General features: G+C 44.8%; 1 protein-coding gene across 2 annotated transcripts in view; it reads right to left on the reverse strand.

Moving 5' to 3' along the window:
• Positions 1–283: 283 nt before the first annotated feature.
• The window catches only part of ADAMTS9 (ADAM metallopeptidase with thrombospondin type 1 motif 9), a 162,125-nt gene continuing 135,050 nt past the window's right edge, over positions 284–27,358 (reverse strand). For both annotated transcript variants that reach the window (XM_027523573.1, XM_027523572.1), the window contains 10 exons: positions 25,482–25,655; positions 22,691–22,885; positions 20,983–21,115; positions 20,682–20,776; positions 20,474–20,568; positions 20,246–20,379; positions 18,358–18,449; positions 13,264–13,368; positions 3,696–3,790; positions 284–1,795 (listed from right to left, as the gene is read on the reverse strand). In XM_027523573.1, the coding sequence (XP_027379374.1) occupies positions 3,701–3,790; positions 13,264–13,368; positions 18,358–18,449; positions 20,246–20,379; positions 20,474–20,568; positions 20,682–20,776; positions 20,983–21,115; positions 22,691–22,885; positions 25,482–25,655 (1,113 nt within the window). In that variant the 3' untranslated portion in view covers positions 284–1,795; positions 3,696–3,700. The remainder of the gene's footprint in view (positions 1,796–3,695; positions 3,791–13,263; positions 13,369–18,357; positions 18,450–20,245; positions 20,380–20,473; positions 20,569–20,681; positions 20,777–20,982; positions 21,116–22,690; positions 22,886–25,481; positions 25,656–27,358) is intronic.

Here is a 27,358-nt window from a genome sequence, read left to right on the forward strand (position 1 = left end):
TGGTTACTTGTTTCCCCATTGCACAGACAAGAGGTTTCTTTGTCTGATTTTCAGAATAACCACTTCCACTAACTGATTTAAGTGGTGAAAAGACAAACCTTGAGACAGTCCCCATTCTTTATCTGTCTCCAGAATGGCAAATGCAATCAATGCGATTAAGAAAGCCTGCATTTCTTCTCAATATGGTAATCTTAAAAACTAGAAAAAATAAAACAAAACAAAACTAGAGGCATGTTCATCCCATCTTGAATCAAGTGTCCAGAAATCACGTGAAACACAAATGTTTGGATGTGGTCATGGTATTTATTCGCAGTATATTTTCACAATGTATTAATAAAGGAGAATAACACTTATTCATACATTGAATATAACTTCCTGGAGCACTCTGAAGTTTGTGTGGGTTTGGAGAATACTGACAGGTTTCTCCTAATCTCTTTGGCTCTTGAAGTGGGAAGGTTTCTCAAATCGAGTGTCTGACAGGTGACGACTCTTCTTCCATCAGGCTGGAAGGGCAGAAAGACCATGGCTTTGGCAGTTCCATTTTGGAAAGAAGTAACAAACAGGACTTCCACAGATGAATGGATCCAAAGATAAGAAAGACTCAGGCATCTTGTACTCCATAGTTCATTTTATTCCTGAATGCCAATTACTGCAGCAGCCACGGACACTGACAGGGTTTAAAGTTCATGGCTCAAAGGGGCTAAGTCACCAGCCAAAGTTTTCATGCAAAAGGCAATCCTGATGACTAGGATTCCGGTTCTGGATTTCTCCAGGTGTGCTGGGGGGCTGAAGTTCACCGCCCCCCCATGCATCCTCTGTCGCAATTGTTGACATAGACACCATTTCAGAGTATCTTGGCAAAACGCTGAGCGGCTCTCATTGGCTCAATGTCACTCTGTAATGAAGCTGCTTGAAGGACCCTCTCTTTAACCAGAGGGACGAAGGCACCATTAACTGAAGCAAAGTACTGATAAGAATAACAACAAGAACAAAGTCCCATTCTCTTCCCAAGAAGCCATGTTTAAAAACAAGGGTAAACAATTGGTCTTATTTTATTCAAGTGACTCTGTCCATTGAAAGTTGTCCTTCGGCTTCTCCCTTCTATTAAAAGTGTTTACAGTTCTGAGCCTGATTATCACTTAAATACACACAATATTAGCACCAAGGCAGCAATTTTTTTTTCCCAGAGATCACAAGAAACTGAATAGATACTTAACATAATTAATAGCTGGTACAACCTGTGACATCACTAAATTACCAATTGGCTAATGACACATTCCTAGAAATGCCAACAATATCCTCATACAACTCTCATAGCACCTTGATGGTAGCTAAGTTGTTTCTTATAAAAAATTACAATTAAAAAAAAGTAACATAAAACATTTACAGATAGAAAGTAAACAATAGTGTACCGTGATAATAAAGGATCACTTTTGTCATAGCACTACATATAATGTAGAGTACGTAAAATGCAGTGGTCTGACTGCAGGGAACGAAATAATGTGAAAGGCAGTCATAATAGAATCATTTTACGTACAAAAATATTACATCACAATAAATAATTTCAAACATAAATATTAAACTTTACATCATTAGGTTATTCCACATTTATATACACACACACATATATACATATGTATGTGTATATAAGTATATATATATGCATATGTACACACACAGGCACACAAATGCTCATACACACACACACATACACACACACACACACAAATTTTAAGGTGGAGGTATTTCATCACTATCCTTCATCCATCCCATAATGGCTTCCTCTTCTGAGCACCTGAAAGCAAAGGAACCAACCAGGAAATGTAAATCTTCTGTCTCAAATGACATAAGTCAAGAACAGGTAAGCCAGAAATTTTTACATATAGAACTTAAATTAATGCTTGCTACAAGAAACTGGAAATTTCAAGGATATATAAGAATAAAATAAAAAGCTACCAGCCTGTGATTCCCCCAGCCTGAGATAATGTTCTTCACATACTGGTGTATTTCCTTCTAGTCCTTTGGTACAGACATGTAAATATTATGTGTATATGCTCATTCAAATGTTACTACTCATAAGATATGTATAAAATACACTTTATTAGATATAAAATATACATAATACAAATCAAATGGAGATCCCCTGACTGCACCTTCCTTTATTCCATCTCCTCTTTTCTGATAACAAACTCTTTCTGGTCCTTTGGCAACCATCCCTCTTCCAAATGAAGCTGTCAGTCACCTGACTCTAGGTGGGTACATGATCCCAGTCTCCTGGATATTGTGACTGGTTCAGAAATGGCCATGTGACAAACCAGAGCTAGAGTTCTTGTGCAAAACAGATGTCAGAGGTAAGCATTTACTAAGGGCCATGAGATGTAAAGATGATGTAAACCTAGAACTGCCAGGGACCATGGTGTGGAGGAGATGATCTGCCCGAGAATGAAGTCACTCAAGAGGCAAGCATTGCTGGTGGATGGAGAAAGAAAGAGCCCCGATGACTCTGAGCCTCAGGATCCAACCACGCCTGGAGACAGACCACTGCTTAGACATCTCAGTTACTTAAGACAGTAAGTTTGTTTTCATTTTCCTTTTTTTTTCCCTGTTGCTTCTTGCAGTGGAAGTATTTCTGCCTTAAGTTCATCATTTTTAATATAGATGATTAAACACTGAAACTGATACACAAGTGTCAGCTATATACTCCTTTGCCAGGATCTTGAAGAGCCTAAAAAGGATAATGGGCTGGTGGAAGCTTGAGGGAAGATGTAGGAGGGTCGCCTGAGTTGGCTGAGCTCATCTCTTACACATGAAAGGCAATGAGATGAGAAAAAAGAGTGATCAGTTCACTTCTCTGCCCAGCAGAGGGAGCGCTTGCCAGCATAATGTAGTCACGACAGGAACTGTCAAACTTTTAACAGGGAAACTCTCCTGCGCATTTGTTAAAAAGCAGATTTTGACTTTGAAGATTTGGAATGAGGCCAGAGATCCTGCATTTCTAATAAGCTCCCATGTGATACAGATCAGGCTGGTCCTTGGATCACATCGTGAGTTACAAGTGTGCAGAAGAGTACATTAACTGAGAGTACTGGCTGTGGGTAGAACCCTCCTGGGTTCTGCCAAGGAAATCCATGGCGAACTTAAGCCAGCTGCTTAACTGTTGTGGATCTCAGCTTCCGTCTGTAGAATGGGGGTAACAGCCCCAGACTGTGGCTTCCCTGTGAGGATGCACGGAAATAATGCCTACCCAGCACGGTGCCTGACACACGGTCAGTGGTCAACGACTGTCATTAATATTACTCTCGTAATACCCTTGGCAGTATTTCTCAAAGGCTGATCTGTGAATCTTCTGCATTAGAATTTCCTGCATTAAAAATACAGATTCCTAGATCCACCTTCACTCAACGTTGCAGGACCTCTAGAGATGGAGCCCAGGGAGCAGCGTTTTTAATAAGTACTGCAGAGGAACCTGGTGCAGGATGTCTGGGGACCGCACATCCAAGGTGGAGAACAGGTGGCCAAAGGCGTGCGAGGACAGATGGGCAGGAGACACAAGGCTGAAAAGCAGTGGGTCAGCTTCCCCTGTCTGGGGGCAAGTGACCTACCTACATTTGCTAGTCATTAGACTGCAGAAAGAATGAGAGAGAGCCAGAGGGCAAGAGAGAGAGTGTGAGAGAGAGAGGGACAGAGACACTTACCTTAACTATAAAACTCGAATCTCCAGGCCAGTGCCAGAGGACGGAGCACATTTTCCACAGTAACCACCGCACTTCCCGACAACCCGGGTACCATCCTGCAAAAAAAAGATGCATCATCTTAGTCCACCTGCTTGGCTATTATGGTTCCGGGGTTTGAACTGGCTTTGGTGGGACTCATTCCGGTATGTACAGCAGGTAGGACTTCTCAGCAGAAGTGGGGACCAACATCCTCTCCATGGTCTAAAGCAGGGGCTGAGAAGCGATGGCCTACGTGTCCCGTGTTCGTACGGCCTGTATCTTCACAGAGTGCACTTCAGTCTTTTGTCCCTGGTGCTTTCCCACCCTCTTTGAAATATCCTTACCTGCACTTCTTCCACACAGACCATTCATGGAGACTAATCTTTAGTCCCCTCACACTCAGCATGGTCTCTCCTCAAACACACAGCTGAAGAGTCTCAGTAGAAATCTATCTACTCATCAAGAACCAAAGGAAACCACTCAAAAGAATTGCTTTGCTTTTAACCTGATTATTGACATAGCTACCAGTGTCAAGAAGAGCGTTTATATTTTTAAATGGCTGGGAAGCAGCAAACCGAGAATACTATTTCTTGATAGGTGGAAAACACATAAAATTCAAATTTCAGGGCCCGTCAATAAAGTTTTATCAGAATACAGCCATAACCATTCACTTTCCTCATGTCCTGGCTGCTTTCTTGTTACAACAGCAGGGTGAGTGGTTGATCTCACAGCCTCACACGGCTACTCCACACACAAGTCACAGTGATACACTGTAACCTGTTTTGAGTGCCATGCCTATTGCAGTATTATAACATTTTCTTTTTTTTTTTTTAATAACCAGTGTATGTCAAAGTAAGAAAAGACACAAAAAGTAGACTTTATTGTACTTTTAAGGTACAGTAGGATGGATTATTCTATTGTCACATTTACATGGCAAAGCACTGCATTCATCATGCAATGACACTGTGTACATGCATGCTCAGTCATGTCCAACTCTTTGCAACCCCATGGACTGTAGCCCACCGGGCTCCTCTGTCCACAGGATTTTCCCAGCAAGAACACTGGAGTGGGTTGCCACTTCCTCCTCTAGGGGATCTTCCCAGCCCCAGGGATCAAACCTGTGCCCCCTGCGTCTCCTGCATTGCAGGTGGATTCTTTGCCACTGAGCCAACGGGGAAGCACACAACGACACGGAAGTTGTGCTAAAAGAAGACGCTATGCACCAATATCATCACACTTAGCATGTGCATGGTATTCCCAACTCCCAGGCAAGCAATGCTCAGGAATTCAGAAAACTTAGACTATCTCATCATAGTGTAATTCTTCACAAAAATAAGAAATCAAAGTGAGTAAGGATAAAAGATGAAAAGATGTAAGCATCCAAGTGGCACGTTTGTTAGAGACATAAAGAAAACAGTCTACTAGATGGTGAGTTCATGAAACCTTGTTTAACTGGAACAGCAGAAGACATATGTCCAGAGAAAATCAATTTGTTGAACACTGTTATCCTTTTGGCAAGACCAGTTGCTCCAAAATTTAATGACATTTGGGAGCCACATCAATAAACAATTTAAAAACGAAGCAAATTGGAATGGTTTCCTGCGGTTTTTGATGAGAAGATAGATTTTACTGATACTCTTTCAGTTGTTTGAGGAAACCATGCTGAGTTGTGAAGGAACCAAATAATTAGTCTCTATGAATGCTCTGTGTGGAAGAAGTATGGGCGACAGTATGTCAAAGAGATAGAGAAAACACTAGTCAGAAAAACTGAAGAGGAATCTGCTAAGATGTGTTGACAACTAATAATGGTAAGATCCATGTGTGGAGAAGGAAAAGCTTTATTTGGACCGATTTACAAAGCTTGCGAAAATGTAAGATGTTTAAAGCCTGTGATTATTCACTGTGGAAAATACAAGACCCTCTCTAGTGTCATGGAACCCATGGTGTTAATAATGAACTTCTTTTTCTATCATAGACTTAATCCTCATCAGTTTTGGGAATTTGGTTATCAGGATGAGAAGTTGAATACTCTGCCTTATCCTAACATCCAGCAGTTGGATAACTTAGGAGTGGTAAAGTTTTATCATGAATTTTGAGCTCAGGGACAGGATAAATAATTTTCTGAATGAGAAGAACTGTTCTCAGTCACTGTCATTGAACACTTAATGGTTTTGGACATTATCTTTTGCTGCTGACTTGATAATGTTTCTTAATGAACTGAAGCTAAAATTACAAGGCAAAAACTGCACTTACAGGCTAAAGTTATACTGTGGTAAAGTCATTTCAATAACAACTAACATTGTTTGAATCATAAATCATGTTAAGGTGCTTTGTACACTTCCCAATCTGTCAAATGTTAAAAATGAGAAGCTTTATTGCTATTCCACATACATTTATAGTGGATATACTTTGTGAGTGTGAACTACAGTTTCAGCAGCACTTTTTGGACATGGATGTAAGTGCAAAAGAAATTTTCATATTTCAAAATCCATCTAATGAGGTAACTGAGGAGAGCTTCCATCTCACCTTCAAGTACAAGTGATTCATCTGTAATGTAATGATGTGCAGAAAGGCAAATACCAAGTGTAAAATCTAACGGAATTCCGCCAACAGCTGCCAAGGCATGAAAATGCTCAATTAAAGTGATGTGGTTGTAGACGAGACTAGTGTTTGGCAATACCTATCTCTGAAAATAGACATTCATAAAGATGAAGTGCAGAACATCTCATTTCAGATCAGCATTAACAAATAAACACTTCGAAGCAATTTTGGTAACAGAGAACACTGATTAAATAAAATGTTATCCTTTCTCAATATTTCACTCATTTCCTTGGTAGATTCTGGATAACAAAAATTTACACTCAATTATTCTTCTGCTTTGAATTTAATCATTAAATTTTTTGTGTAAATTTGTTTTCATTCTTGTCGTATAAATATATATGTAATATCCATGATTTTCACCTCCTGGACGGCAAAATCTAAAATATTTACTATCTGGTCCTTTACAGAAAAGGTTTGCTGAACCCTGGTCTCTAGCCTTGTACAGTCCTACCTGTCTGGATTTGTCTTGCTCTGTTCTTGTCCTCTGCATTTCTTTGGGTTGCTCCTCTAACATGCTCTTAACACAGGGCCTTTGCATGTGCGGCTCCTCTAGCTGGAACTCTCTGCCCTTTCCCTCTCTGTGTGAACTGGACTCTGTGTGCATTTACCAGCTTTTGTCTGGTAAATTCTTCAGAACTCAGCCCAGAAGCCACTTCCTCTGAGAAATCGTTCTGACCAAGTTAGCAGCTGCACAGCACCCTATAAAATGGGGTAGTTCTCTCTTTATGTCTGTCTTCCCCCGCTGGAATGTAAGCCCCATGATGGCAAGGCCAGTGCCTTGTTAGAATACTAGGGTCCCCAGAACCTAGCAGGGGTCTAAACACACATTTGTTGAATGAATCCAGGAAGGCTGAACAAGTACGCTCTTCTCTGTGAGCTGCAGTTCAAATGGCCCTGTGACTCAGCCCCCTTAATCCTTCCCCATGCTATGAAAAACCCCTTATGTAACTGTGGCATCATATCCCAGTTTGTAAATTACCATGTCATGTGAGCCACCCTCCACCCCTGACTCCTGCACAAGGTTTGGCATCTAAGATGTTTTTCTCCACTGGGACTAATGCTGGTGTGAATCTTACATGTGTGCACATTTCAGAATCTCTTTGGGCCATATTTGATTCATATGGCCCAATATGGAAGTCTTTTGAAAACAATGGATAATCTCATTAAAAAAAGAAAAATAGCTGAAAAAGTTTTGAAGAAATTTTGAAGAAAAAAAAATACATAAGTTTCACTCTTTTAAAAATTTGCATGCTTTTGATTATGAGTGAGATTAACTTGGCGGGCTTCCCTGATGGTTCAGTGGTAAAGAATGGGCCTGTAACGCAGGGGATGCGGGCTGGATCCCTTAGTCAGGAAGATCCTCCAGAGGAGGAAGTGGCAACGCACTCCAGTATTCTTTCCTGAAAAATCCCAAGGCCAGAGGAGCCTGGCGGGCTACAGTCCAAGGAGTCACAAAGAGTCAAACGTGACTGAGTGACTGAGCATGCATGCACAACAATAAGTTGGAAGACTGAGTTCTATCACCCCAGTGGATCTTGGTTTTAGGGGCCCATGTTAGTTCTGGAGCTAGTCTGACATCATCAACTAGATCTGATGCCAGATCAACTGGCTCTCTAGCCAGGAACTTTTCCCCTAGGCTGAAGTATATAGGTCTGGTGGCCTTAAGGATGCTGACATAGTAGAAATGCCTTCTGTCTCATTAAAGCTTTTTTTTTTCACCCAAACTCTTCCTTCCCCAGCAGCAAAGATCAGATTGCCTCAGACTTGCATCATATCTTTAAATAACCTTTTTAAACCTCAGTTTTCTGGTGTATCTGTAAAATGGGGATAATACGTCTCCCCTCATAGGTTTGCTGCAAATGAAAGAAAGCATAAAAATGCCCAGAATAGCACTTGGCCTAATGTACGTGCTCAATTATTAGTGATCATTGTCATAATAGTGCTTTTTAATGTGTGAATTTCCATCACGGCCTGTTCTCATGGAGATAAGGAATAGTCTGGGTAATTATAAAATCGCTGATACTCGCTCTGCAATGTTCATGTTACTTCATTAACTAGGACTCTATTAATGTCATTTAGGTAAAGGTTGAACTAACACTTATTTCTAGTACAGAATAAAAAATATATGTACTGAGAAAATAAATAGCATAAACATGACTGTCATGGAAACAGTAACTATTTCAGAGAAAAAGGTATGTTTTCCAGCACTTTTGAAGTACCCACTCTCATACAATGAAACATTAACTGTAAATCATTTTTATTTCTCCATTAAAGCAGGTCCTTTAAAATTCTCTTTTCAACAAATATTTTGTTAGCAGAGTTTGAGCTATTACATATAATTAAAATGAGCGACTCTGTGTTCCATTAAGAACAGTTTATAGTTCATACTTTTCACTCTTTTCTCTGCTTTCTTCAGTCAATATGACCAAGGGAGGTTGATTCACGTAATTTAGGAAAGCCAGCACATCTTTGATTAAAGTGTGCTTATTTACATTTCTTTGGAACTGCTGGGAGTGAAATTGCCCGTTAAAAAAAAAAACAGTATTTGTTTTTTTCCCAAATAAAGTCCTAATCACACATACACAAATGTACACACACACAATGTATAAATATCTAACTTCTATGGGATCATACAGAATAAAATGTACACATATATAAAAGGTAGTTTCACTCCACTTGTCTGTAGTAAATGTATGATTTTTATACTTGGTGGATAATTGAATTTTCACAAATGAATTGTGGGTTAGGATGCAGCTTATAGTAGATAAAAAAGAACTGATTCTTTGCTTGCTACACACACATACATTTCTCTCAGGCTACTTAAACTCCATTGATTGTAAATGAACTGAAAGATTAAAAAAAAAATAGGAACTGAGTCCATCTCCCATACAGTAATACAACTTTAATTTTTAATTTCAAAGTAATTCTTGGATTTAGAGTCCTTTCCTCAGAAAAACAGTGATGGTTAGGCCTCAGGGCCAGGCACCCAGCCTTCAGAAACACAGGCTCCCAGCTCCTCTCAGACCCTGTCCCATCCCCTAGGAACACAAAGCAGCACAGAGACCCAAGGACACCCCTCCCACCCTGCTTACAGGAACCTGCCTTCACTGTGCCTGGCTCTGAGGACCATTCTGGAACCTCCTCCAGGACGGAAGGCGAGATAGTAGCTCTGAGAATGGGCATCTTTTGGGGTAGGGGGAGTGCTGGCAGGGGGGACTCTCCCGGATGGGGGCTGAGGATCTTCTCACATCCTGAGTGCGCTCATGAGTTGGGGAAGCACAGAATGTCACTGGCAAAGGAGCTTAGAATGCCAACCTTTTCTCTCCAATCTTACAGGTGGGCCAAGTTCCCCCCTTTCTGTCTGGCTGCCCCTCACCCACAGAGCAGAAACTTGGTACAGTCAAAGCATTCATCTAGAAGCCCATGCCTGGACCCAGGAGGTGCCCCATATGCCTCAGTCCTGGGTGAGGAAGGGCCCGTGTGGACAAAATCCACATGGTGTGGTGGGTACCAGCCAGGTCCAGGCTCAACCTCTGCTCAGGCTGCAATCCCATCCTCCCATCACAAGCAAGCTTTCATCTTTCACCACCGTGACCAATTCTGCAACCTTATGGCAAGCCTTAGGCCTATGAAAATGTGATAAAATTAACAGCCAACACTTACTGTGCCCCTGCTGCCTGTCCAGTGACATGCAAACAGCTTTATCTCCCTATTTCATTTTTGCTCCACAAGAACCCAACTGGGTAAGACCACCATGATACACATTTTATAGATGAAGAAACTGAGGCCCCTGAGAAGTTCAATAACTTGCCACGATGGCAGAGCTGGTAAAAGCATGTCAGGTGATCTGACTTAAGGGCCTGGAGGCTTAGCCACTATACTCTGCGGCTTCTGTGGGCTTTGATTTCAGTGCTCTCCCAAGAATTCAATGAGTGACCTGGAGGAATGGGACTGAATGCATGTAAACTGTCCAGTAAACAGAGGCGCTTTCAGTAACAAAGGTTATTTCAATAACAAAAATCCTTATCAGTAAAAAAAAAAAAAAAATAGAATTCTTCCCACTACACATATATGGGCAGCCAGTAATGAACCTGACACAGACTTATTTTTACCAGGTCTGTTCTTGTTGGTGAGACCGTGTACCCATCCTACAAGTGGTTCTGGTAATTCAGTTTTACCCTGAATGACTGGAGCTTTCCTTTAGTTTTTCTTGGGGAAAAAACAGTTTATCACCAAGCAGGTTTAGAAAATGGAGGATTCCATTGTGTTTTTCCTTCTGGTGCTCCCGGCAGAAAAGTGAAAGAAAGTGAAGCGTGAAGATGAGAGGACTGAATCAAAGCAAGGCTGTTTGGAGTCGATCAGGACTGGCCAGGATCTGTGCAAAATAGAGCAGACCAGCTTCAGCCCCTCAGAAGCAAGACAGTGGTAAGGCAAGGTGGGAGCAGGATGTGACACAGCTTTTCAAAGTGTGTTTTGTGGAACAATGGTAATTTGGGGAAATTAAGGTCTGATTTTGAAGAGAAGGCTCTGTGACTGGTTTAACTTAGGTCAGTGGTTTTCAAAACGTGGTCCCAGACCAGGGCATCAGCATCACCTGGGAAATTGTTGGGAATGTACATTTCAGGCCCCTCCCCAGGCTGGCTGTGTTTTAGCAAGTCCTGGCCCAAGTTTGAGAACCACTGATTTAGGGAAATGCTGGGTTCAATAGAACCACACAGGTTTCCTTCCTGTACACTTTATTCCAACCTCCAATACATGCATGGTTAGTTACTGTGACTCTTACAGAAGGAAATAAAATATACAATTTTCCCGCAAGTGTCTTAGGCTGCGGAAGCCTATTTTCATGGAGCATCCCTAGAGGATGCTGCTCTGCGGACCACACAGCAGGTCAGGCACACAAAACCTCGTTTCTGGGGGCTGCTAGGAGCTACAGATTGCTTAGTTCTGGCTCATGGGGATTAATAAGGAGTGCTCGACAGACCCTTGAGACTAATTTTGAGCTGTCTCTCTGAGCTGTCATGGAACACCAAGATTAAAAAAAAAAATTTCTGACAGGCAATTGTGAAACCAATTCCCTTCAGCACAGGCGGAACCTCCCCGGAAGGCTAGGGGAACAATCAGCCCATCTCCGCAGGGCAGTGATCACTGTCGCCACGAGGTGGCGCCCCAGGCTGCAATTACTTTTAGGTTCTGGATGAACACTGCAGTGACACTAACAAAATTGAAACTAAGGTTTCAACACTGTTTACATATACGGTTTTCTACATAATCATGGCTTAAGTATGACCACGTTTGAGGCAATGCATTTTTTTTTGTCTCTCTTGGTCACTGCAACATAATATATAGTAGAACATAAGAACATAATTTCTGGGCCCACTGTAAAGCACAGCAAGTGTGCTCTCAGTTCTCTTTATTTCTTTCAGTACAAGCAAAAAAATTAATGATTAAATTATAAGCAATCAATATAGCCATTTAGATAAATCAGAATTGAAGGAGTTAATTGACTTTCAAAGAGAAAAGTTGTTTTTTTTTTTTTTTCCTCAAAGACACAGATTTAACCCTTGAAGCTAAAAAAACCTCTGAAATAGTTCTGGAACATTATAATTGATGTTTATTCTCTTCCTGGGTGGAAGCAGGCTGATTGAGCTGTTTCTTTATATTCGGATTTTGATAGGGTTTAGGAAATGGCAACCCACTCCAGTGTTCTTGCCTGGAGAATCCTAGGGACGGTGGGCTATGAGGTCTATGGGGTCTCACGGAGTCGGACACGACTGAAGCGACTTAGCAGCAGCAAATAAAAACACCGGATGCTTAATCAGATGTGAATTTCAGATAAACACATTCTTTTAAAAGAAAGAGTATGTCCCATACAATGTTTTAGACATGCTTATAGTAAAAAAAAAAAAAAATTAAAAAATCTTCCTTATTTGAAATTCAAATTTAACTGGGCATCCTGCATTTTGTTGGCAACCTCACCTTGGAGTAATACCCCACTTTCTAGTCCTCTTCTTCTCTCTCAATTTCTTACTTTTCTGAGGAGACCCTGAGACAGAGGTCACAGCTGTGGCAGGACTGTGGCCACAGGCCATACATTGTAAGTTTCCCATTTGCCTGTGGGTCAGCTCCTGCCCCTCGTCCTCATCCTCGGAACTTCTTGGCTGGAAAGGGCAGCGCTTCCTGCCCCACCTTAGACATTAGACACCCCTGGGGAATTTCAAATTCTGCCCCTGTCACAGATTCCCTGAGTGAATCTGGATGGGGTCCAGGTACATACATCTTAAACTTTCCCAAGTGACTCTAACATACCCCCAGACTAAGCAACATACGCAGACCACAGCGGAATCAGAGTGTCCCTCTGAGAGCTTGCTCAGCTGTCGGTCTTGCTCAGAAGCTCTGGGGCCCCAGAATCTTCATTGTCAACAAGCTCCCAGGTAATTCGGGTGCTCTGGGGTGATCCCACTGTGAACAGCTAGATTTTAGAGCAAGAACTGACTTGTAGAGCCTGTGAGTTTTTCTCTCATTCTCCAGAAACCCTCCTGATGAATGACTCCTTTTTCCAGCCCTTTTTGTATTATTTCATTTCTTCTGAAACAGACATCACTGTCCCTAAGCTCGCATAGGTTAATTGCATGTTGGTTAATTAATTGCAAGATATCTGAGCCACACACGCCCTTAGAGGCTGCTGAGTGCTTTTGGCTTCCTGGTTAGGCATCCTTCTAATTGCTCCCATGGTACTCCAGTTCACATCTCTGGGAAGAATTCATCAGAAGGGTAAGCAAGACTCTGCTCCACTCACCTGTCCACGCGTCAACCTTCCATTTATGTCCTCAATTTTCTTCCTGACACTTCGTAAAATGGTTTGAGGAAGTTCCTTTAGCATCATAGCCTCAGAGGGAGGGAAAGAGGAGGAGAAAACAGAACTCATCCTCCAAGCCATGGGGACCCTTACCGGGGACTTCTTGATGTCAGAGACGGCATAATTCCCTTGGGAGATCCATCTGGCAGATTCAGTTAGAGACAAACCGGTTCCGTAAAGGTTGATGCTAAAACGACCCTGGAATAAATGGCCAGTGAACAAGATTTTTAGTCCACGTGACATCCTGAGCAAAGGTCCCACACAATAAAAAGGTAACCTGGAGAAAGATATTAATTCATTATGATAGCTAACTAATGACTGAGGGTTCTTTGTAGTGGTGGTGGTGGGGGGCGGTTCTGAACGAGGCACTTTACATGCATCATCTCATCCATCCTTGCAAGAGCAATATGAAGGGGATTTTCTTCACAGATGGGACAGGGAGGCCTGGCGAAGGTGATTAACTTCTCCAGGAGACACTAAAAGCCCAACTCACATTTTCCTAACTTCAAAGTCCTCACTCTCAACCACCGCTATTCTGCGTCCCTAACACAGCAACCCTGATGTTGCTCACAATTATCAGATTCCTACAGGAACAAAATGCCACAGTGTAATTTTTTTAACAAGATCTCGCTGCCAAAGCTTCCTGGGCTTCAGCTCCCCACCGCGTTGAGCACGCCGAGTCCTAAGCACAGCGGGGCGAGACTTCAAAGGAGTGGCGCGTTCTCAGGATTAGCCTGCAGAGGGCGCGCGCGGCCTGCGCTGGACCAAGGTAGGGACCAGCCAAGCTTCCAGGCCCAGGGAACCCACACCTCCCAGCTGCGCTGTGGGATTCCTTTCCAAGCGTGGCCTCGGGTGTTTCCACTTTTATTTCCAAGGAGACAGGGCAGCAGAGAGCCTTTCTTGCCTTCTCCATCTGTCTCTGTGTATTTCTCTCTTGCAAAAATGACTCCACAAAGGCATCTTAAATAGATTCATGAGCAGTTTGGGAGTAAAAAGTATGCTTTCTGCAAGAACTGCAGACAGTGGGTGAAAGCTTCCTCTCTGAGTCTTAGGACACAGTTTTTTGTCAAAATGGTCTTAAATACATCAGAGTAGTGAGGTGGAGGCTCACACCTAACCAGACCTACGTGTAAAGCCGGCTTTTTCATGTGCACAGATGATTTACCCTGTAGGAACCTCAGTTTGTCCATCTGTAAAATGGAAGGTAATAGTCAGAGTGCCTTCCTCAGAGTAGTGTAGTGATGACTAAATGAAATTAGCTGAGGGCTGTATGGCTGGTCCCTAACAGATGTTCAAACACATTGGTATTAGTCCTGCATTTTCTTATTGTTTTGTAAGTGCTAGTTTTCTCTCTCTATTATAGCAGTAAGCTTATTGAGGGGTGGGACTTGGCATTGCTTTGCCTATTTATATCAGTTATGGTTTGTAACATATGACGAGGCACTTGATATAGTCTTGCTGTGCTTAGTCGCTTAGTCGTGTCCGACTCTTTGCAGCCCCATGGACTGCAGCCCGCCAGGCTCCTCTGTCCATGGAATTTTCCAGGCAAGAATGCTGGAGTGGGTTGCCATTTCCTTCTCCAGGGGATCTTCCTGACCCAGGAAACGAAGTCAGGCCTCCCATATTGCAGGCAGATTCTTTACCAGCTGAGCCTTCGGAAAACCCTGATATAATCTTAATAAATATCAATATTACTTCCTAGCTCTTCCATGAAGACTTCCAGGATCAGGTGTAACTTGGAGGTTTCCTCTCCATGTTGGTTCCATAAATGCTAAACAGTTTATGAACTCTTTAGGGGCCTTAAATCCTACGTCTGTACACTGGGAAAAAAGAGCGTTCCTATTCACAGAGGTGAAGGGAGGATTTAGTGCAGTCTAAATCAGTGGATTCCATCAGAGGACATTTTTGCCCCCATGGGAAATCTGGCAACCTCAGGAGACATTTTTGGTTGCCATGTCACAGCTGGTGGGTGTGTGAGCCACCAGCAGCTGATGCAGAGAGACCAGAGTTATTACTACATATCCTACAAGGCACAGCCTAGTCCCCAACAACAGAGAATTATCCAGCCCAAAACATCAGTCGTGCTGTGGTCAGGGGGAGGAATTTATCCTAGAATCCTGACTCTTCTGCCTTTAGTGCGATCTCAGGCAAACGGGTTACCCTTCCTGAGGCCATCTGTAAATGGGTAATAAGACAGAATGCAGAAGATATGACACACCTAGCCCATTACCTGGCAGAGAGCACGTGATGTTTTAAAATATTTTTTGAACTGGTTTTATGACAGTACTACGCAGATGTTAGTGGCTGTCGTGTTGAGTGACTTCAATACCCAGGTATCTGTGATTGTGGTCACACCAGATGCTCAAAACCCTCCTTGCTGAGCCTCCTTAGACATTGGCTTCTGGATGCTGCATTCGCCCACCTGGCCAATTCTTACTTTCCTAACCTCCCTCCCCTGCAGAGGGCATCCACACAGATCACAATGCCCAGCCCTCACTATTGCCAAGGATACCCTCTTCTTTCCTTCCTTATCCTGTTTCCCATGAAGACTGCCTGACAAGCCTACATCTCAGAAGACAGACGTGATATGCTTTGACGTCAAAGTCCTTAGAAGGAGCAAGTTCCTAGCCCCAGGATGTGTCAGGCTGATCCCCAGGTTCAGTGTCTGAGCACGTAGCTGAGCGGATTACATGCTGGCTAGATCTGCCCTTTCAGAGCAGGTGATAAACAAGTTTTTGTTCTTATTCTCTCTCTGGCCTATTCAGGGTCAGGGATTTGCATTTTTAGCCAGCATCCTAGTTGATAATTAGCACTCTGCAAGTTGCCTGTCATCAGTGGAGCGTAGATCTACTGTCCTTTCCAGCTCCAGTTCTCTGTCCCCATAGGCCTTATCTTCAGGGTTCTAAAGGGCATGAGAGTTTTAGCTACTATCTCCTGTTGCTGATTTAAGAGTAAAGGTGATTAAGGCATGCATACACTAGATATTCCAGAAAGGTCAGCAAAAGATGTAGCTTTGACAAAGGGAGGCTTTTGTTCTCTGCTGGACAAGGGTGTATGCTGTACAAGTCTTGTCTGAAAACAGGACCAGCCAGACACGTCTGCTTTCATGGGTTTGGACTCAGATGCACTGGCATCAAATCTGGCCTCTACCGAGCACCAGCGTGGGTTTGGATAAATCACCTGACCTCTCCACACCTCTCAGCTGCCTCATCTGGAAAAAGGGCGCATTCTCACAGAACGCTGCGGATGATTACATGCTACCCTGATTTAGAAATGCTGAGCACAGTGGCTCAAGTGTAGTGAACACTCAGCAGACACTCATAACACCAGCAGTAAGAATAACGCCACACGCACTGTGATCAGGATAACAACATGCACTCTGGCTGCGAGGGCTCTTGGGGAACCCACCCTTAATGATACATAGATCCTTAAAGCAACAGCAGTGGATGAGGAGGAAAAAGAAGCAGACTGTCAAACACAGGATCGCTCTGCTTTGATACCTCTGCAGTCACAGATCAGAGGACAAGCAGGACTCCCGAGTAGTTTGCACAGTCCTGCTTTCTACAGGCATTTCCCTGGAAAAGTGATTTGAAAAACTCCCGCCTTTCATCAGCATAGTTGGTGCTCAATAAACTTCTAAGGAATTTAATTCTAAAAGTATCTGACACGATTTAAAGAATGGACTGGAAAGAATACAAGTTAGCCTCATACTGGCTTCACTTTTCTCACTTAGTAACTGCATTAGTGTCAGGATTTAGCAAATCAATCAGTTCCTTTGTCTCTGAGTTATTAAAATAATCAAATGCAAATTACCTCTCATTTACTTAAGTTTCACCAAAGATGCACATATCGAAACAAGAAAATCCTGAGGCATTTGAAAAGGGCAGGGACAGCCAATCTATAAGCTGTTAAATGCAACCCAAACGAATGGGGTGTTTGAAGTCATCAAGTGCTCTAAAGAAACCGCACTTCAAAAGTTTTTCAATTCCTGGGTAATGGAGAAAAGGCCCCTTTTAACATTCTGTCCTTTGTTTATTTTCTTTCTCCCCTGAGAGCTTCCTTTTCACTGCTCTAAAATGTTTAGCAATACTTTCTAAAGCTTGGGGCTGAGAAAACACGTCGTTAAAAGAAAATTCAGATGTGTTTGTCTTTGGATGGTCTCTGGTTGTGTGTAAATGCATCCTGGGGAGGCAGTGGCTGGCACTCTGAGCATCTCCCAATCCCAATTCCTAGAACCTGTGAAGGCTCACAGCAACACAAAGATTTCCAACATGGAGTTTGACAACAGCTTTATAAAGACCTCATGTAAACCAGCGGAAAAAACTGGGGCCAGGATCTTCTGTCCAGAATCACCTAATTCATTACGTGTGTCCTGTCCTCTCCTTGCAGAAGCCTCTGGCAAAGACTGATGCCTACTTGGCAAAGTGAGCCAAGGATGATTATAACAGCCTGTTACAAAAGGCAAGTCAAATGAACAAGCCACACCTCTAAGGAGGCAAAACCCTGCACGACTGGCGAATGGGTAAGACGGCCACTGAGCAGCTCTGCTGGAGACAGAATCCAGGAGACAGCTTAGCACTTCTTGGTCCAGACGCTGCACACTTATGCAGTGGAAACTGGACTGACAGGTTTTCTGTGTCATGCAATATTCAGAATTTTTAACGTCTGACAGCAGAGTGTTGGCATCTGCTTGTACTGCCTTTTGAGAAACAACCGTGTGCATCTCTCCCTAACTCTCCTATTTGTGATAGGACACTGACGACCTGAAACCAGTCAGGGAGAAAACGGACACCCCAGAAAGGGGCAAATGCTACAAACCATTGCTTCCCCCTGCCTCCATCCCTTGGAGAGCCAATCATTAAACATTTACCATCATCATCATTTGTTTAACCAAAGCTTGCCATCTGATACCTGATTTGTTTCTAAGTTTTTACCATGATCACTGATGCATTCTGCTGAATGCAGAAGTCTGGCTCGTGGCCGTGACCACTTCCTTAGGAAGCACCCCTAGGAGCTGAGAGGCTGGAGCATCTGTGAGGCCTGGATACAGGTGGCCAAACTGCCTTGCAGCTAGAGCTGCCATTATGATTACATCTGCAGAAACAGATGCAGCCCAGGGTGGGGGCGGGGTGGCCAGGGAGGGGTGTGGGTCCCTGGGGGCGGTGGGTTGGTGTCCCTGGCACGTACCTGTGGGCACTTGGCGGCACTGTAGCAGTCCCCAGCAGTGGCAAAGGGGACGGGATGTCCTTCATTGGTCCTGGCAAATTGTAAGTCAGTGGCTGTGGGGTTTTGGAGAAAGGGTTGAAGGGAGGGGAAAGGTGAGAGCAGGAGAAAGAGTTTGGACAGGATATTAACAAGGAGACAGAAGGGAAGAAGAAGAGTTAGAGAAGTCACAAGAGGGTATGGGAAATTAAAAAAAACAATCCAAAATATGATTAGTGAGCAAATGGATCCAGATGTACATTTGCTCTGCTCCCCACTCCCCCAGTCACTGTATTTGTGGTTCCGAGACCTTCCTTCCCTGGGTTTTACCAGCACTGTCTGTCTCCTCACAGTATGGAAGCCAAAAAAAGGGGTTTCAGATGACTCTGGACTCGATTCCTATACAAATAACTGTGTGAATCACGTCGCTTAAATGCAGTGTAATTGGATGATTGTGAACCTCCTGTAGACGGCGGCCGCCTTGGAGGCTGCAGGACTGGGGAAATCAGCCAACCAAGCATTTCCAGCTACTTAGCAGTTCCTCCCCGAGGCTCAGCTGTCCTCCTGTGGCCCAGGCAGTCTAGTTGCCAAAATGTGGAGCAATTAGAACCCACATCTTGAAAATATTAATGGCAGTTTCTCAAGTTTGGGGCTAACTTGTAGTTTTTAAAAAAGCCAATAAAAACAATGCTCATGTTTTTAACCCTCGTGTAGGTCCTGAGAACAGCTGGGAGAATGGGGAAGGCAGCTTGGGAGGAGACAGACTGAGAATCCTGCAAAATCTGGTGGGGACTGGAGACCGGAGGCAGCTTTTTAAACCTTTCTGCTTTGTCTTTTGGGAATAGCAAGAGAAGGCCTCAATCTTTTCTGCAGTTTTGTGGGAGGGAAATCTGAGTCCCCCATCCTGCCTTTTCCAGCTTCAGCACCAGGAAGCTCTGGGTCTCAGCTGGGGCAGTATTTAAGTGGGAAACTGCAGACTCTGCCCTTAGCCCTCATCAGTCTAGCTGAAGGCAATTAAAAATATCTTGGTACAAATCAAGTGTAATCTACCTCCAAAGGAAAGCAAGGCAAGATTACAGGAACAATGTTAATGAAAAAAACTTAATTATTCATTATTTCTGTTTTCCCTCCATTCGAGGGAACAGGTTGGGATATTTGAGCTGTCTTTAACCACTCCTATGATTAATGTCCCTAACAAAAATGCAGTGTCGGCCAGAGTATGAAATCAGCCCACAGGCAGGCTAGTTTAAAAAATAGGTAATTCTGTCCTCCATTTTTCTTCTGTAAATCGGCCATCAGAGCAAATTAGTTTTATGCTTGTGTGTGTGTGTGTGTGTGCGCGCACGTGTGCATGTGTGTGCGCATGTGCCCGTGTGTATACACTGCTGGTGGGAACCCGGGGTGGGGTGAATGCTGCTACATAAATTTCATAGCTTCAGAGTCTGCATCTGCTCCCTTAAAACTTCGTCCTTCAGAATTTCTGCTCCCACGCTTGCTCTGCCTAACTCAATACTTGGCTCACTCCCACTTGGCCTTAAGGTCTCAACTACGATGTCATGTTTTGGGAGACGCTGCCCTGACTTCCCCACTATGATGGCACCCCTTTAATGTGCCTCTGTCTCCTCTGTTCATTTGTCACTAATCTGATGGAGCACTGCCCACTGCTCAGCCCTTTCCAGGCACTGGGGGGACCACAGTGATCAAAGGTGGAGCAAAGCCCACCTTCAGGCAGCTTAGACCAGGGTTGTCATCCCTGGATCGTAAGTTCATTTTCGTACCCTCTGGGCCTCAGCCCAACCCCTGAGCAGGATGTGTCAGGGCCTGAATGGAAAGACCCACGGACACATGCCCCAGAATCTGCTATGGGACTTACTGATGATCTGCATGGTGGTCAGATCTATTCTGACCTTCTGGAAGCTGGAGAACCCAGCTGCTGTGTAGTCCTTCCGACACTGACAGTCATCATGTCGGCTCCCATTGTAGGGGCATTCGGTTGGGTTGTGCAACCTATAAGACAGAGAGAACGTTCTGGTGAGGATGGGGAGGCGTTTCTAGGGATCTCCAGGTGGTCCGGGCTCTTCTGAGTTTGGAGCTCTCCTACCTGTGCCCGTAAACCTCAGAGAAATTCTCAGAGTCGCCGTGGACCAGTGTCACATACTCCTTGGGGTGGTCAGAGTGCATCCCTGCACAGAAGACCTGAAAGACAGACCAGACAAAACCTGCCGGGGAGGCTCGGAAATGGGACCGAGACAGCAGGGCTGCCGGCTCTGAAAGCAGTGCAGGGATAATGACTGAGCTCGGACGAGTACCTTCAGGAGCTTTCCTGTGACGATCAGGAAGTATTCCCCATCTTCACCGGCACCCTTCAGCCTTTTCACTTCCTTGCAGTTCTGGGGCAACTCGCCTAGAATACACAGATCCATGAGCATGAGCTGTGAGTCTGCAGTGGCTACCAACGGGACTGGTTACGTCATTCATGTGCACATTGGTCAGTGTGGGAGCCAATGTCTCAAAAATAAATTCTCTATTCCAGAAAAGGGCAGGCAAGCGCATCAACAACAAGACCTGCTCTTCAAGATCCAGAAAGGTGGCTTTGGTTTGCTGACTTACAGTTATAGATATTGTGGCAGGTTTTTCTTTCTTCCGGCTTCAGGTCAGCAGGGCATAAGTGGCTGGGCTGGTCATCGTTGGTGAGACACTGCACAGACCTATGCATCACTCCCACGCCACAAGACACGGAGCACTGTAAGCAGAGCAGGGTCAGTGATGGGTCTGTGGAACCTGGGGGACTGGGCTTCCCGAAGCATGGAGCTCAGAGCTTAGAGGTTTGCTGCTGAAAACAAATACCCAATACTTGGACAGCACTTCCTATGGGCCAGTCTTTGTGCTGAGTTCTATACATACATGCCTGTACATATGTACTTATGTACCTACATAGGTATTCAAGCATATGAGAAGTTAATAATTTTCTCATCTAAGCCTTGCAATCACCCTATGAGATAGTACTGCTGCTGCTGCTAAGTCGCTTCAGTCGTGTCCGACTCTGTGCGACCCCATAGACGGCAGCCCACCAGGTTCCGCCATCCCTGGGATTCTCCAGGCAAGAACACTGGAATGGGTTGCCATTTCCCTCTCCAATGCATGGAAGTAAAAAGTGAAAGTGAAGTCGCTCAGTTAAGCATCCAACTCTTGGTGACCCCATGGACTGCAGCCTACCAGGCTCCTCCATCCATGGGATTTTATTCTATTTTTACAGAGGGAAAATTGGGGCTCAAATGTGAGGAAATTTGTTTAAGGTCATGGTGGATCCAAGATTGAAACCTTAACGACTTTCAACTGGTCCCAAACTTCTGCCTGATCATCACTTCACATCAGTGAAAGTCTCATAGTCAGCAGCCAGGAGGCTGGGGCAATTTTCTATGGCAGTTTCAATTTCAAATATTCTTACCTGTTGTAATCCTAACTCAACCAAGAATTCCTGATCCAGAGGGACAAACAGGCTTCTTAGCAACAGAAGCTACAACAGTGAACACTTCTATAACCCTTATTAGGGGAAAGACAAGAATTCTGGGTGCTTTTTAATTTTAAATTGTGGTCAAACATGTGGAACTTAAAAAGGTGTCATTATAACCCAAGTGGTTTTTATGCATGAATATTCATTTCATCTTCATAACCCATTCTGCAGGGGAGGAAACAGACATGAACTTTTGGCACCTTGTCCAAAGATCAAACAAGTCAATCCTAAAGAAATCAGTCCTGAATATTCACTGGAAGGACTGATGCTGAAGCTGAAGCTCTAATACTTTGGCCACCTGATGCAAAGAACCGACTCATTGAAAAAGACCCCGATGCTGGGAAAGATCAAAGGCAGGAGGAGATGGGGACGACAGAGGATGAGATAGTTGGATTGCACCACTGACTCAATGGACTGAATTTGAGCAAGCTCTGAGAGATGGTGAAGGTCAGGGAAGCCTGGCATGCTGCAGTCCACGGGGTTGTAAAGAGTCAGACACAACTGAGTGACTGAACCACCACCACCAAGGCTGTTCAACTGGGAAGTGGCAGAACGAAGAATCAGATGGAGGCTGTATGGCTTCAGGGCTAGCCACCCCCACCCCCCGGCCCCTGCTTTAAGCACCAGACCCAACAATCAGAGAAGCTTTCTTTCCCTATCAGCCCATTTCACGATGCTAAGTCCTGTTTCTCTCCCAGGGCTCTCCTGGGAGGCAGTCACTTAGGACAGCTCAGGTAAGGTATGTTTGAGTCAGGATCTGAGATCCAGCAGCTTGCCACCATGACCACCCAGTTGGCTACTTACACTCCCCCAGTTGCCCACTCTCCAGGTGGCCGACACAGGGCACTCTCGCAGGAAGCAGGGCTGGACACTGGGCGGCTGCATGCCTGGGCAGTTGATGGTGGTTTGGTAGCTGTACTCATAATTCTCCTTCCCGGTGTAAATCTCGCTACAGGAGACCAGCCTTTGTTTGTAGCCCTTTCCACAGGTCACTGAGCACTGGGAAGAGGCGGGTAGAGAGCAGAGGTTGGAGCAGGGCCTGGGGGCAGCCACAATAGGCCCCTGACCTCCACATCGAACGCTGACCCTGGGACAACGGCGCGGAGAGCTCTCTTTATTAGCTTCTTACGCACTACAAGCAGCAGCCCACAGCACTCAGGGGATGTGCAAGCCCTACAGGAGCCTTCCAGGATCCATGCTGCTACTGCATATGCGCCCCCAAACAGTCCCCCATCGGGGGCACCTCAAGCCCCTGCTCTGGATTTTCAAGGTGAGAAGCAGGTGGGGGAGGCACTCCGGCTGTCTTTGGGTCCACTTACAGCATCCACAGCTCTACAAGGGTGGAAAAATCACACTTTTCTGAACCTACCATGACTGTGTCAGAGAAGTGACCCAGTGAGATGCAGAGAGAGCTGGAGATGCCCTCTGTGTAAAATCCAGGCTCTTTGCCGAAAGAGGACTGTGGGACAATATCCTTCCCTACTCGATGGTCTGCTGGCCCATCTGCCCTCTGCTCAACCCCTCCTGTCTCCTGTCTCCCTGGCTATGTATTGGGTTGGCCAAAAAGTTCGTTCAGGGTTGTAGTCCAAACAAACTTTTTTGGCCAATCCAGTATCTTGACTTAAACATTACCTTTCTGCTTCTCTTTCACTCTCTCTCTAAATCATGCAGTCATTTACGCCTTTTGCCATAATTATATGGCACTTAAAAATACCCAGACAATCCAGAAAAGGAGAAAAAAGAAGTTTTTCACAGGTGTCCCAGCTCCCTTTGGTGATGGGACATCTAATTGATTATTGGTAAGATTTCTAGATTGTGTTCAACTTCCTCAGCTACATAATTTATATAATATACTATTTTAAAAAGAGAACGGAAATCAACCAACAAATTTAGTTTTGATGATACTTTTAGGAAAAGTCATCAAATAATTAGCCACTCGCTGTAAAAAAGTTACACAAAATTAGGGTTTCAGGATTCCCAAGGTCAAAGAAGGGGCCAGATGAACCCTGGAAATTGTATGCAGCATGCGGTGTGTTTTGCTTTTCTCGGGGTGAGGGATCATAGCTTCTTGGCTCGGTCGTAAAGAATCTGCCTGCCAATGCAGGACATGCAGGTTTGATCCCTGGTCAGGGAAAATCCTATGGAGTAGAGAATGGCAACCCATTCCAGTATCCTCTGCCTGGAAAATCCGATCGATGGACAGAGGAGCCTTGCAGGCTACAGTCCATGGGGTTGCAAAGAGTCGGACACAACTTAGCTACTAAACAACGACAACAACCATAGCTTCCATCAGTTCTCACTTGCTATTAAAACCAGTGTCTCTTTTTCCTGCTGTCTCCTGAGTTATCACATTAAGCCACATGGCTGGCTGCTCCTGTAGCATTTCCAGGGGGAAGGCTCCCCTTGACAGGGTTTCAGACAGAGGAGGGAGCCAGCCCAGCCACAGGCACGCAGAACATCCTCGCGCCTTCCCTTCCAGCTGGCTTGAGACTTGGAAACACTCTGTTATCCACTTCTTCCTTCTTTGGCTGCTGCTGTTCAAATGCCCAAAGATGCAGCTGATACCAGGCCAGCAGAGTGCAGGGCTCGTCTGAGGTATGTCATGAGTGGGCAGATGGCTTACAAATGGCGTCCGTCCAAGCTGTGGGTATTTTAGAGTACCTAAAATGCACGCCTTGACCTCAGTCTGCATTAAAGGCTGAACGTCTGAGATGGCAGGTGCTAAGAGCCTTTTCCCCTACCAAACAGGAGCAATAGGAATCCCCATTTATGTGGGGAATGAGCTGGGAGGTAGTCTTTTATAGCAATGGAAGGGAGCTCCACAAACGGTCAAGTTCTATCCAGAGGCCTCCACAGCTCTGAAAAGAACACACACCCTTCAGTAGCTGTTAAGAGCATCCTGAAAATGTTGAGTGCCTCTGGCTTCCTTTATCCTTTGCACACCAGAGTTCTGATGTGTAAGAGGCTCTCATCTCTGGGGGTTGGAGAGAGGAATAAGGTGGGGAACATCCTACGAGTGACTCTGAAAGATCACCTCTGCTAACACAGGACCCACATTTCTGCATGGCCTTCACTGGAGGGGAAGAGAACCTGTTCCTTTTATACACCATGTGCTAGTTTGTCACAGTCCCCACCATTTCTTATTGCCTAGATATTTTCTTTTTTTTTGGCTGTGCCCTGCAGCATGGGGGATCTTAGTTCCCCGACGAGGGATCAAACTCATACCTGTTGCATTGTACAGAGTCTTAACCATGGGACTGCCAGGAAAGTCCCCTAAGATATTTTCTTATACTTAACCTTCTTCAGGCACCTAAAGCCATCCTCTAAGAACTCCTTCCTAATGATAATAACAGGACATCAGGGTGACTCACATGATTTTAGAGTTGAGGGGAGCCTGGACACCGTCTCATGCACCTCTCCGTTTGCATATGTAGGACTCCAGCCCAGGAAGGCTGAGGGACTTGTCTGAGGGCTTCCAGTTCTCAGGGAAAGAACCAGCAGGTGGATGTGCGTCTCCCCCATTCTTGCCCTCATCAGTCTGCCACCCCTAGGCCATCGCTGCCTGAAGGCGGTTCCAGAACCCCCAAGACCATACCTCTGACCATTCTCCTGTGATCCAGACATACTCGCAGGGCTGCAGACTACAGCTCTCGCGGTCCACAGGCCGTGAGCTCATGCCACAGTGCACGCCGTGAACCTCACCACCTCTGTCCTCATCCACACATACCACCTTCCGGTACCTGGAGCCTTCACCACAAGTCTTGGTGCACTGTTATAGACAGACAAAACAGGTGGTGATGTGGAAGAATAACAGATGATTTCTCATGTCTTGTTATTGTGATAATTTATTTTCCTTTCTATATACTCTTTAAGATTGGGAGATAGCTGAGTGTACTATCAGATAACTCATTATTTTACCCTCGTAACTTAACAATGTAACTGAAAAGAACACACGTGACTCCATATGGGGTCTAATCCTTTGGCTCTAACTCTTGTGCCCTGTTGCCTGTACTTAGGAGAAGGCAATGGCACCCCACTCCAGTACTCTTGCCTGGAAAATCCCATGGATGGAGGAGCCTGGTAGGCTGCAGTCCATGGGGTCGCTAAGGGTCGGATACGACTGAGCGACTTCACTTTCACTTTTCACTTTCATGCATTGAAGAAGGAAATGGCAGCCCACTCCAGTGTTCTTGCCTGGAGAATCCCAGGGACGGGGGAGCCTGGTGGGCTGCCGTCTATGGGGTTGCACAGAGTCAGACACGACTGAAGCGACTTAGCAGCAGCAGCAGCCTGTACTTAGCCATCTGCCTCTGCACCTTTTATAAAAGAATGTTGCCTGTAATGTGTGTTATAGCCCATTCTCAAAGCTCTGACCTTTAAAGTATTCATTCATACAAGGATAAAAAGTTGCCAAAAAGAAAATAACAATGGTCCTATTGGAGGTTTATGGGAACCTTGTGACCAGGCCTACTTGGACAGCTCTGAGAACAAAGAACTCTGGTATCAAGAAGTCTGCAACAACCAGTAAGTCTAGCTCTGGTTAAGATGGTTCTTTGGGACACTAGTCCACCATCTTCTTGGTCCACTGGCTTTCTGAATAAAGTCAGAAAATTGCCATTCCTTGCCCCAATACCTCATCCCTCGATTTACTGATACGTCATGTGGCAAGCAGCATGAGCTTGAACTTGGTAACAACAATACTGTTTCTGCCATAATGATCAGCATTCAATAAGTGACTGTCAGGATGAAGCAATGAAAGCGTGAATGAATGAAAATTGGATTTGGAATGAACCTTACTTCACTCACTCAAACACTGCTGCTGCTGCTGCTGCTGCTAAGTTGCTTCAGTCGTGTCCGACACTGTGGGACCCCATAGACTGCAGCCCGCCAGGCTCTCCCGTCCCTGGGATTCTCCAGGCAAGAACACTGGAGTGGGTTCCCATTTCCTTCTCCAATGCATGAAAGTGAAAAGTGAAAGTGAAGTCGCTCAGTCGTGTCCAACTCTTAGCAACCCCATGGACTGCAGCCCACCAGGCTCCTCCATCCATGGGATTTTCCAGGCAAGAGTACTGGAGTGGGGTGCCATTGCCTTCTCCACACTCAAACACTAAATCTCTTTAAAACATATGGCCTCTAGATATTGATGTTGAAATACCTCTAGAGTCAGGGAAGTTATTCCCTGTTCAGGTGGTCCATTTCATAACACAGAACTAAGCCTATCTCTTTGCTGACTCCAACCTCTTGTCCTAGTGGTTAATTCCAAGGGAGCATAAAGGACAAGTTTTGTTTCCTACAAATAACCACCCTCAGGCACCTGAGGATAGCTTTTCTTCTCCAGACTGAATTGGTGTCATCCCTGGATCATCTGGCCAGTATCCACCAAGTTCCTAAGAAGTGTCTGGCCCTATGATGGGTCTGGATGAATGGTAATGGAAACAAAGAGCACAGAGATGAGCTGTGTTTTAGTAGCAA

This window comes from Bos indicus x Bos taurus, chromosome 22 (genome assembly GCF_003369695.1).
Source record: "Bos indicus x Bos taurus breed Angus x Brahman F1 hybrid chromosome 22, Bos_hybrid_MaternalHap_v2.0, whole genome shotgun sequence".
NCBI lineage: Eukaryota > Metazoa > Chordata > Mammalia > Artiodactyla > Bovidae > Bos > Bos indicus x Bos taurus.